Source organism: Gopherus flavomarginatus, chromosome 2, assembly GCF_025201925.1.
Source record: "Gopherus flavomarginatus isolate rGopFla2 chromosome 2, rGopFla2.mat.asm, whole genome shotgun sequence".
Lineage (NCBI taxonomy): Eukaryota > Metazoa > Chordata > Testudines > Testudinidae > Gopherus > Gopherus flavomarginatus.
In genome coordinates, this window is record NC_066618.1 from 79167640 (window position 1) to 79180450 (window position 12811).

General features: G+C 40.2%; 1 protein-coding gene across 3 annotated transcripts in view; it reads left to right on the top strand.

The window, feature by feature from the left end:
* Positions 1–12811, top strand: part of ANO10 (anoctamin 10) — a 262836-nt gene that overhangs the window by 14228 nt on the left and 235797 nt on the right. For all 3 annotated transcript variants that reach the window (XM_050938400.1, XM_050938402.1, XM_050938399.1), the window contains exons 3-5: positions 7257–7454; positions 9099–9233; positions 12542–12661. In XM_050938400.1, the coding sequence (XP_050794357.1) occupies positions 7257–7454; positions 9099–9233; positions 12542–12661 (453 nt within the window). The remainder of the gene's footprint in view (positions 1–7256; positions 7455–9098; positions 9234–12541; positions 12662–12811) is intronic.

Genomic DNA, 12811 nt, shown 5'->3' on the forward strand with positions numbered 1-12811 from the left:
ATTTATGACATTGTTAACAATGGTAGCGATATGCCTATGACAACAAATTATAGTGGTCTATCTATATCTGGTCCACTGGCTAGTCAAAGGAGTGTCCTCGCAAGATGTTCAAAATTCCATGACAATGGTTCAGCTCTTTCAGACGCTTGATCATAGGTTAAATTAAGAAAAGTTTGATACTAATACAGTATACAGAGTTTTATTGGAGAAAAACTGAATTCCTGGACAGCCAAAGTGCACTTACCTCAAGACATGTTCCAGGCTATGTCTAGTCTGATAAGTCAGCCTAAAGTGAGCTGTTGAATAATAGTAAGATCTTGTCTCTGTCTACTGGGTCACATGGCCTCTTACACTTTTGTGATGCAGCATGCCAAACTACATCTCCCCTGTATGCAAGTTGGGTTGAAGACGCCATACACCCTGATCATACAAAGTCTGGATATACTTGTGTAAGTTCCACAGAACATCCTATGCATCCTTGATTGGTGGAAAGATGGCTTTCCCTCTTCCAGTAGGAACAAAATGATAGGTGCATCCTTATTGATTTGAGAAGTTCATCTGGGTGGTCATTTAGCTTAGGGAAAATGGATTCCAGAAGAATCTTTAAGAGTGGTAGCTGTGTTAGTCTGTATCAGCAAAAAGAACGAGGAGTACTTGTGGCACCTTAGAGACTAATAAATTTATTTGGGCATAAGCTTTCGTGGGCTAAAACCCACTTCATCAGATACATGCAGTGGAAAATACAGTAGGAAAATGTATATACACAGAGAACATGAAAAAATGGGTGTTGCCATACCAACTCTAACGAGACTAATCAATTAAGGTGGTCTGTTATCAACAGAAGAAAAAAACTTTTGTAATGATAATCAGGATGGCTCATTTCAAACAGTTGACAAGAAGGTGTGAATAACAGTAGGGGGAAAATTAGCATGGGGAAATAGTTTTTACTTTGTGTAATGACCCATCCACTCCCAGTCTTTATTCAAGCCTAATTTAATGGTGTCCAGTTTGCAAATTAATTCCAGTTCTGCAGTTTCTCATTGGAGTCTGTTTCTGAAGTTTTTTTTGTTGGAGAATTGCGACTTTTAGGTCTGTAATTGAGTGACCAGGGAGGTCAAAGTGTTCTCTGACTGGTTTTTGAATGTTATAATTCTCGACGTCTGATTTGTGTCCATTTAGTCTTTTGGTAGAGACTGTCCGGTTTGGCCAATGTACATGGCAGAGGGGCATTGCTGGCACATGATGGCATATATCACATTGGTAGATGTGCAGGTGAATGAGCCTCTGATGGAGCGGCTTATGTGATTAGGTCTGATGATGGTGTCCCTTGAATAGATATGTGGACAGAGTTGGTAATGGGCTTTGTTTCAAAATAGGTTCCTGGGTTGGTGTTTTTGTTGTGTGGTTACTGGTGAGTATTTGCTTCAGGTTGGGGGGCTGTCTGTAAGCGAGGACTGACCTGTCTCCCAAGATCTGTGAGAGTGAGGGATCATCCTTCAGGATAGGTTGTAGATCCCTGATGATGCGCTGGAGAGGTTTTAGTTGGGGGCTGAAGGTGACGGCTAGTGGCGTCCCATTACTTTCTTTGTTGGGCCTGTCCTGGAGTAGGTGACTTCGGGGTATTCTTCTGGCTCTGTTAGTCTGTTTCTTCACTTCAGCAGGTGGTTATTGTAATTGTAAGAATGCTTGATAGAGAACTTATAGGTGTTTGTCTCTGTCTGAGGAGTTGGAGCAAATGCGGTTGTATCTTAGAGATTGGCTGTAGACAATGGATCGTGCGGTGTGGTCTGGATGAAAGCTGGATGTAGGTAAGTATAGCGGTCACTAGGTTTCCGGTATAGGGTTGTGTTTATGTGACCATCACTTATTAGCACTGTAGTGTCCAGGAAGTGGATCTCTTGTGTGGATTGGTCCAGGCTGAGGTTGATGGTGGGATGGAAATTGTTGAAATCATGAAGATGTCATCAATGTAGCGCAAGTAGAGTAGGGCTGTTAGGGGACGAGAGCCAAGGAAGTGTTGTTCTAAGTCAGCCATAAAAATGTTGGCATACTGTGGAGTCATGTGGGTACCCATAGCAGTGCCCTGACTTGAAGGTATACATTGTCCTCAAATGTGAAATAGTTGTGGGTGAGGACAAAGTCACAAAGTTCAGCCACCAGGTTTGCCGTGACATTATCAGGGATACTGTTCCTGATGGCTTGTAGTCCATTTTTGTGTGAAATGTTGGTGTAGAGGGCTTCTACATCCATAGTGGCCAGGATGGTGTTTTCTGGAAGATCACCAATGGATTGTAGTTTTCCTCAGGAAGTCAGTGGTGTCTCAAAGATAGTTAGGAGTGCTGGTAGCGTAGGGCTTGAGGAGAGAGTCTACATAGCCAGACAGTCTTGCTGTCAGGGTGCCAATGCCTGAGATGATGGGGCATTCAGGATTTCCAGGCATATGGATCTTTCATAGCAGATAGAATACCCCTGATTGGGGTTTTCGTGGTGTGTCTGTGCGGATTTATTCCTGTGTTTTTTCAGGGGGTTTCTTGAGCAAATGGTATGGTTTCTTTTGGTAACCCTCAGTGGGATCAGAGGGTAATGGCCTGGAGCTGAGAGCCATGTAAAGTGCATTTCTTGCTGATAATTCATGAGTTTGTTCAGATTATGTCAAGAGAACACAACTGCCGTGTTTTACATAAACAAGCAGGATGGAGTGAGATCATTCCTTGTGTTGTGCAGAGTACTGGAACTGGTGCAAACTATATTGCAGCAGCCTGTTAGCCGTTATCCAGAACACGTAAGCAGGCAATCTCAGCATGCACTTTTCCATGAATGGGAAATCCACAAATTGGTGATTTGGTTCACTTTCCACCAGAAGGGCCGGCCAGCAGAGGCATGTTTAGAATAAATAAGAACAAGAGATGTCGGATATTTTGTATCAGATGAGGTCAAAGCCCAGGTTCCCTGGCAGATGCATTCCTAATCCCATATTCACATATGCCTATCTTCCGATTCCATTGCTTCTGAGGGTGTTAAGGAAAATCAGACAAGACAAGGCAAAGATTATAAACTTCTGTGTGGCTGAGGCAGTACTGTTCCCCACAGCTTTTTCATTTGTCCATTTGCCCTCCAATCTGATTTAGGGTGACCAGATCATCACACTAAAATATCGGGACACTTTGGAGTGCCATCAGCCCCGCCTATAGTCCACCCCTGTTCCTCCCAGGCTCCGCTTCCACTCTGCCCCAGGTCCTGCCCCCTCCTTGCTCCTCCCCCACTGCACCCTTCCTCATCCCCCAGCCTGCTTCTGGCTTGCTGCGTCCCTCCTCAGTCTCCCACCCACTGCTCGCCTGCCGCTCGCCTCTTCACCCCCCCCGCCCACCACTCACCCCTGTGGTGCCGACTTTCCCTCTGCCAGCTGAGTGCTCACCCACCCCCTTCCTCTTTCCGCCTTTGCCCCGCCCCAAGTCCCCGCCCCTGCCTTGCTTCTTCTCCGCCTCCTCCCCGGAGTGCACCAGATCCCTGCTCATCCCTCCTGGAAAGCGCTGAGTGCCGGCAAGCAGCTGTTACATGGCAGGAAGTGCTGGGTGAGGGGGGCGGATGCGGCGCCCTGCAGGGGGAGAAGGAGGCGAGGAGTGGGGCAGCTTGGCTGCAATTTTTCCCCAACCCAGGAGCACTCACAGAGTCAGGGCCTCCCTCCTGCTCACCTCCTTACCTGAATATCGGGACAAGTGGCATCCCGATGGTACATTGATCGGGACAAAAGGTTAAATATCTGGACAGTCCCGATTTTATCGTGACACTTGATCATCCTATCTGATTGCTTCTCATGCTGGATCTTGTGTCTCAGAATGAGGGAATGACCCATCATTCTGATCTGCCCTCCCGCCATTTAGCTGCTTGGTTTTTGGATTGATGTCAGAGCTAGAAAGATCATGTTCTTCAGAGGTACAAACCATCTTGAGCAGCAGTGGAAAAGATTCTGCAAGAAAAGTGTACTGTGCAAAGCAAAACAGATTTGCCAGTATTAACTGGCACCTCCAGAGTCTCAGATACCTGACATTGTAGACTCTTATCTTTTAGCAGAAGACCTCAGGTCTTTCACACAGCTCTCTGAGCTACATCTAGCAGCTATTAGTGCCTTCCCCCTCACCTTGGATAGCTGTCCAGTATTTTTCTACCTTTCCACATCTAGGTTCCTGAGAGGTTTAATGAAAATATTTCCACCCATAATAGAACCTGCCCTAATATGGGACCTTAATGTTATTTTGACAGGTCTGTATGAACCCTTGGCTTCATGTTTTTTTCTATATCTGTCTGTGAAAACCTTTTTTGTAGCAATAACATCTGTGAGAAGAGGTGGGAGAGTTAGGGTCTCTCATGGCTGATTTTATCCCCAACCCCCAGTCACACAGTCTTTTACTGGGACAAAGTTTCTCTTAGTACACAAAATAATGTCCAAATTCCACCTGAATTGGAATATACATTTTACTGGAATTTTATCCAACCCCCGCTCCCCCTTCATTTTGATGAAGTCAAGTTACGTACTTTAGATTGGCGCTAACCTACTTCTGGAGAAGGAAATAGTACTCTAGGTCCCCAAAATTATTCATTTTGTATGGTGAAGGAATGAAAGGAGTTCAGATATCCACACAGAATCGGCAAAGGTGGATTTTGCATTACTCTGTGCTATGAATTAGCTAAATTAGTTCCTCCAACCGATATTAATGCTCATTCAACAAGGGCTCAAATGATGCGGTGACCTCTCTGAAAAGTGTTGTCTGTAAGGCTGCCACATGGAGTTCAATACATGCCTTTACAAGACACCATGTTTTGATGTAGGCATCTTCATCAGACATCACTTTTGTGGAGTAGTTGTTCATTTGTCTTAAACAGGACTCCAAACACCCATCACCATAGTTAGATGGCTTACGAATCACTTAGTGTGGCGTACGCACAGGGACGAGCACTCAAAAGAAGACAAGAAAGTTACTTGTCTATACAGTAACTGAAGTTCATTGAGATGTGTTGACCTGGTGTGTATTCCATGGCCTGCTTTCCTTACTCTCTGTGATCTGCAATAAAAAAGGAACTGGAGTGGTGGTTGGGCCTGTACTGCCCTTTAGACCTTCGGTAAAGGGTACAAGGATAGTTAGGGCACATGCCTGGACCAAACAGACACTACTAGCAAATAATCTCTGATTTGGGCCCATGTGCACCTGCAAGTGGAATACACACAAGGATAATGTGTCTTGAAAAACTCCAGTGATTGTATTTCCCTTTTTTTAAGAAAGCCCATGCCAGCGTGAAACTTTTAAATTAAAAATAAATGTACCTTTGGAGAGGGATCACTTCCTCCTTTTTTTGGTGATAACCCTACAGGTCAGGTGGATCCCCTACCTTTCATGAGTTCTTGAAGTTTTTATGATGTGTCCATCATATTGGTTTATTAACATATCGCATAGGTTGGAGACATGGCTGATCACAGAATCCCCCAAACACTTGATGATATTAGACTGCAAAACTTCATTGTAGGGCTAAGAGAGATAAGATAGTTGTTGGTAGCATAGTGGATCATTGAAGAGAGAGGTTAGGGAACAGTAAGAATCTGAAGAAGAATGAGACATGAAGGAAGAAAGTATTAGAATGTTAGGTACCGTTTGCAACTTGATTATCTAATACAAGTAACCAAATACTAAGAGAATACTCTGACAGTAAACCAATATTTTAATGTAACAGTTCCTTGTAGTCAAAATTAATAGTGTAGATAGCATGTCACTTTAAAAATTGAGGATGCAAATATTATTCCCAGAGTTCAACATTTAAGTCTGTTGCTCTTACTTTCCCCATATTAGGAAAACCGCTGTAGTTTATTATAAACACATATAGGGTAGGCAACAGAATCATTAGGATTTCAGAAATGAATGGAAATTTTAGTAAACTTCTTAAAATTAGGACATTTCTTTCCTTGAAACATTTTCTAAGCAATGGATAAAGTGGTGTATTTTGCAAATAAAAATTAGTGAAGTAATGTTGGACTAAGTAATTTGCATTTAGCATCATTTTTATAACTATTATTAAAGCGAGATTTGAGCTAAAGCTTTTGGATAATGCTCTAATTATTTCAATATCTTTTTTGGAACATTAACTTTTCAACTTTAAAACAGATTTATCAGTAGCATAGTAATAGCTCTGTCATAAAGTTATGAGTTGAAAGAATTTGTATTCACGGGATTTTAGATATGATATGAAATATCTACCTTCTGTATTGCTAGAAAAGGTGACACAAACATTTGACTTTCCCAAGGTACGTTTTGACCCATGACCCACTGTGATTATTTGCTCTGCTATACATAAATATAACTTTAAACCATTTTTATGCAATTGGATTTCTATTAAATGTATATGATACGGGGAAAAAGGTTGGAAACAGGGACTTCATTTTGCTTTTGACACAGGTAGAAAATCAATTAATTGTTAAGACTTGAGTTGATGTTGGATTGTGGCCACAAACTAGTTTCTAGGCCTGTCACATGTAGGTAGATCATTATGTCAAAAGACCTGATCCTGCAAGCCTTACTATTATGAGGAGCCTGCTAAAGTCAGTGGAACTATTTGCATAAATAAGGATTACTTAGTTGTAAGTATGCGTTTTATAGGAGTAGACTGAAACGTGCTAACTGTCCTCCATGTGCCAGGCTGTCAGTTGCAGTGTTTATTCTCTTACTAGTCTCACTTGATCAGGTGTTTACAGAAACTAAATTAAATGAGGGTCCAATCCTGCAAAGTGGTTAACACCTCTTAGGAGTTGCTACGGCTCTTTAGCCTCCACTGACTATAATGAGAATTGTATGTAGTAGTGTTCTAGCTATGTGAGCTGGATTTTTCTGCCTGGGTAAAAAAGCGAAATAAAGTCCCTGTTTCCAACCCCTTTCCCTTGTACTATATAAATTTAGTAGAAATCCAGTTGCATAAAAATGGTTTAAAGTTATATTTATGTAAATAGTCGCAGTGGGCTATGGGTGAAAAGTAGCTTGGAAAAGTCAAATGTGCATGCCATCTTTTTCTCGCTTGAAACCTTCTCTCTCTCTCTCACCAACAGAAGTTAGTGCAATGAAAGATACTGCCTCATCCACCTTGTCTCTATAATGAGAACTGTGGGTTCTCAGCACTTCACAGAATTGGGTCTTATTGGGTGATAAGTGTTACAATCATAATGTTTAATATGTGCCTTTTATATGTTCCTTACTTTATGTTGCCTTTCTTTAAAGGTGCCCAGCTGTTGGTTAAACCTTTGGTAAAAGAAGATGGAGGAAAAATAGATGGAAATCAAAATGTATATCTTGTTGGAGCCTCTCACATAAGGCTGCTGCTGGGAGCTGAAACTGTGGGATTGGTAAAAGAATGTAATGATAACTCAATGAGAACATTTACATATAGCAGTAGAAACACCTTCAAAGATTTTGCAGGTAAAGTACCTTAAGCGTTTTAGAACTATTCCTGAATCATTTAAAAAGATGTGGTCAAAGATTGTAAGTACATAAGTAGACAGTTTATCTAGTCAAATATTTTATTGTCTTTCTGTTTCTTGGAATAGTAAAAGCTAACGGAAGTAGCTAGAATAAGCCATTGTCTATGTAATCCTTTGGACCTTTGAACATTCAGACTTCACTGTGGAATTAATCTGTATTTCCTATCTCTGGATGAATCACATCTTGTAATGTGCCTGTGCTTTTACTTCATGCTTTTTTGCCTGATGTATCTCTATGTTCATTTATTGATGTGAAAGTTTATAATTAAGTTAACAAGAACCTTAAATTTGTTAGTAATATGTACATGATTAACACTATCTAAAGTATTAGTTAATATTATTGCCTCCTTTTCTGATTAAAAAAAAACATGGAAAGCAAATTTTTGGGGTTAACTGCATCTCAATTCGCTGGAAAAAAATGGAACTATTTTGATCCATTATGTTTGTACATCAAGCAATTGGTCACTAGCTTGGGAATGATAGATTTCATGGTTGTATTTTTTAGATTGGGAGTTAATCAGGGAAAGGCCCATTTCTTCCTTTGTGTTTGAACATTGTGGGCACTACCAAGAATAATAATGCATTGTTTTAAGGATACCACATGCAGTGATTCTTTCTTAGGGGGTCTTAGCTCCATAGTGCGAGATTGGCAGAATGCCTGCTTTCCAAGGAAGTACCAGAGTTCCATCTTAAATTAGCCTATTGTCATATCAACATTTTTTCACCTGTCCATTTCAGTGAGGCCCTTCTCTGTATTTTCTGTGTCAAAAGGCTCTTGGGGTTCTGTTTGGCTTCACTGAAGCCCTTACACGTTTTTAAATTGTTTGCATGTGTTGTGCTTCAGTTGCCCTGTGTAGACTATGCTAGCATGAATTAAAAGGTACCTACTTTGCATGAACATAGATTAGAAATGCAGTTGGATGGAATCTTCAGAGAAGGGAAAGTTATTTGTAATTCTGCTTCTCTGAAGATATAGTACCAACAGGATTCCCACTAAACCCCCTTAGAGTTTGGGATTTTTTTTTTTAAGGTTTCTCATTACTTTGGTCATTATTTAGTTATTTTGAATTGGTTCACCATTCTGTTACATTCACCTGCTGTGCAATAGAAGGTAGTATTTATATCCGGCAGGATTGGTGTGAAATAGTTGTTAGGGGGCCTTTTTTGTGTGCTAACATACAACTGCTGCCCTCAGAGGTCAAAATTCTGTAAGAGCTGAGAAGTCCTGCCTGATCTTTCGTTATGGTGCTAAAACCTGGGAGTGAGACATTGTCAGAATTATATCTTCAGAGAAACATAATTGCAAGTGGGTAATATTCTCCCTTTTGACGTTCTCAAGTCATATAGATAGATTAAATATGCAGTAGCTGAAATATGTTTCTTATCATTGAAGGCTTTTAGGAGGCAGGAGTTTTCTCTCACAAATGTGTTATCGAATAATATTGGTGTACAGCATTTCTTTTCTGAACTTGTTAGTCATTAGTGCCTATTTTGTCCCTAGTGTTCTATGCAATTATCTCCATTACATTTTTTTGGTATGCTAAGGAAAGGGTGTTATGAACCATTTTTTTTTCTTATTTAGAGGACAATCACGATTTCCTTACAATGGCAGAGCGTCAGTACATTATCAAGCACGAACTTGAAAATTTGAGAGCCAAAGATGAAAGAATGATTCCTGGGTACCCGCAGGCAAAGCTGTATCCAGGAAAATCAATTAGTAAGTGATTTAGTTTATAGTATCCTTTGTTGATTGCTTTGACTAATATTTGAAACATATTGCTCATCGTGAATATGTAAGATAAAGGGGATGTTCACAACTTCCTGTACCCATGAGAAATCCTTCAAAAGTTAAAAGGACTCCAGTACTACTCCACTGTATCTTTTTATTTTTCTTCATCTTTGAGAATTGGAGTAGTGTAAAGAAATGAAGGGTTTTTGTTTATTTTTTATAAGCTTCAACTAGTAGTCTTCTGAAAAGATAAATGGATGGATAAATGCTGGATGATAGTCGGGAAGCAAATTTTTAATTACTCACATTTCTAATCAATTTAGTGATTAGATTCTTTAATCTTTTTAGTTTAATATGCAAACCTTATTACCAGGAAAAATTTGAGTATTACAATAAATAGAATTTAAAAGCATATTGAAGATATATATGTGGTGAGACAAATTCTTGCCTTTTGAGGATCTGCATGCAGAAATGTTAAATTTTCCCAAATGTCTGCAAAGCATAATGGATTTGTAACAGGATGGCATCCACCTCTTGCAAGTGCCCCCTTCTGGTCAGGTATGTCTGCAGTCTTTCAGATTATGGTGAACCCTGTCAGTGATTTCTCAGGTGGGGCTGAGTCATACACATTGTATGTGAAACAGAACACCCCCTCCTTCTGAGATGTACAGTCTTTAACTTATCGTGGCTCTAGTATGGGGCCGGACCCCCAGGGCATCCTCCCTGGAAACACTGTCTTCTCATGGCCCTCCCTCGGCTTGGTCCTTGCTTAGTCCCAGCAGCCAGCCAGGAGCTCCTTTTTTTGCTCCCCCAGTCCCTGCTGGCAACTGTCTTGGACTCAGTCCCAGCAGTCAGCCAGGAGCACCTTTCCTTCTCAGGTTCCCAATCACACTGAGCTGTCCGTGGTCCTGCTGCTCTTTCAGCCAGCTAGGAATGCAGTCCTCTCTCGTCCAGCTTCAGGCAGCAACTGACTACTACTCTGTTCTGTAGCTCCTTTTATATGGCCCTGCTGGGCCCTGGTTGGCTGCTCTCTGCAGACTCTCTCATTGGCTGGTTCTCCGCAACCAGTCTAGGCCTCTTGGAGGGCTTCTCATTACAACAGAGAATTCTCATTACAACAGAGAACCACCCTACCTATGAGTAAAGACAGAATACTGTTTCAGTATAACAGAGAGTCAGAAAAGGCACTCTGTATCCTTTCACTGAGGAGATGTCTTGGATAGCAGGGATGATCTCAGGAAAAATTGGATCCTCGTTCCTATGTAGCCAGCCATCTCTGCCGCGTACTGAACTATGAGGGGAAACCTACTTTATTAAGTAGAAACTTAACTATTAATAAGTGTAGACCCATGTTCAAGTTTTATGATTTTGTTTTGTATTATAACGTTTGTTTCCACCATACTTTCTAGTTAAGTTTATTTAAGAAAGAATGGAGAGCTATGTTTGTTTTATTATAAGTGCTCACAAATGCTGTGCAATTTTACAGGAGCAGTGGTTTAAGGTAAGACTGCTTATTGGAGTACGCTGGTCCTTTGGGGGCAGAGGATCTGGGATTTCTCTGAGTAGCTAGTGTCGGGTAGGATATCACAGGGGAACAATTCAAAGAGATTCAGGGACGGGAGGTGCATCTATTGTTAACTTGCAAGGCAAAGATAGGGCTGCCATAGCCCAAAGGAGAGTGCTTGAGTGGCTGAAAGGCTGCTAGTATTGGGAAGCTAACACCCAGCCACTATGGCATGTTTCAGTCTTGCATGCGACAAGAACCATCACAAAGCACACTAGTGGGAAAGCTAGCAGGTGCACATTGAATAGCATCTATTTACATTAATTAATTTACTCACCATTTACAAAAAAATACTCATGCTCTATGTGTAGAAGATGACAACTTGTAACTTTCTGTTTTTGTTAGCAAATTGCAGACAATGTAAACTATGTTAATTATCCAGGGAATAGATGTTATATGTTGTTGCTTTGGAAGGATTGTGTGCTAAAGCATTTTATTTGATGTGGTTCACTTTTGATAATGATGTGTTTGGTTTGTTTCCTTATGAAAGTATCAGAAAAAGTAATAGTTTTTCCAGACCACTAGTACTACATTACTGAGAAAGGAAGTTTGGTTTCATTTGCAACTCTTTAAATCATCTTTGGTAGATCATTTTTCCTCTGACTTGGGAGCTCTTCTATTTTATGGGGGAAGGGAGCAATAAGACTGTACTATTTTTAGGAAAGCTGGAACTAGCCCATTGGCACATAAGTTGTTTTCTAAAGAATGTACCATATCTTTTAATATCTGTGGATCATTAGAGTTTGTTTTTATATTTCAATGTTAATGTCTACAGAATAGAAAGATTTGTGTCATTTAATAGCTCAAGAAATATGTATAGAAAGTTTAGTTGCAAATATCAGAGGTGAGTCTGAGGGTATGTCTACTCCACAGTGACACAGCTGTGATACTGTAGTGCTATAGTTTAGACACTTCCTCCATTGATAGAATGAGTTTTTCCATCAATGTAGGTAATCAACCTCTCAGAGAGGTAATAGCTAGGTCGATGGAAGAATTATTTGCCTTTAAATCTATTTTCACAGTCTCATTCTAAAATTCCAACCCCCTGAGCACCTTATATTGATGTGCACATAACATAAATAGTAGTTGCTTTCTGTCATCAAAATTGAATACAAATTTATGATATCATAATATGAGATTTTTTCTATAATGAAGAGAGCATTTGTATTTGGCTGCTTTGCAATTTAAGAGGAAATTTCCCACAAGCAATGGAATAATAGTTACCCCCCCCAACTATTTCTTTTAGTTTGTTTTGATAGACTTAATTTTTTAAAAATATTAATAATTTTGGTGCTCATGAAAATAATAAGTTAATCAGCTAGAACCAGGCACAATGGCAGGTGCTGTTAAAGCTTCCCCACATGGGTGTATGACTGCATTTCAGTTCTGACCTGCTACACTACCTGCTGTTGAAGCCACAGAAACTGCCAGCCTGTAGAGTAGTTTGTATGATGAGATGGACTATCAAGTTTCTCTTAGAGATAACATTTAAGTCCAGGTCTTTGTCGGGACATTAACCAATTATGCACGTTCTATATTATATAATGTTATATTAATATATAAGAACTTTTAAATGCATGTTATGTTTATTATAAGGATTTAAGTAGCAAATTAGTTGTTTTTTTAAACTTTTTTAGGCTTGCTAGTTATAATGTAACCCAATGCAAGCATGCTAACTGTACTATGACTTTACAGGAGCCATGTAAGCATAGCTTTCCCCATTTTCTTTCAGTGAGAAGATTGATGACCAGTGGTATCCTACTTCAGATTTTCCCACTTCATGATACAGAAGAATTGAAGAAGCTCCGGGACACCTGGTATGGCCAGGTTAAAATTAGTTATCAACCTTTGGGTATGTTAGCACTTATTTCACTGAAAAAAATAAAATGTCTTGAAATCAGAAGTGGCTCCAATGGTGGTGAGCTTTTGAGAAGCTAGTTGTCCTTTTCTAATCAAGAGAGCTGTCTCTGAGTACAGACTTCCGATCCTGCTGACTCACTTT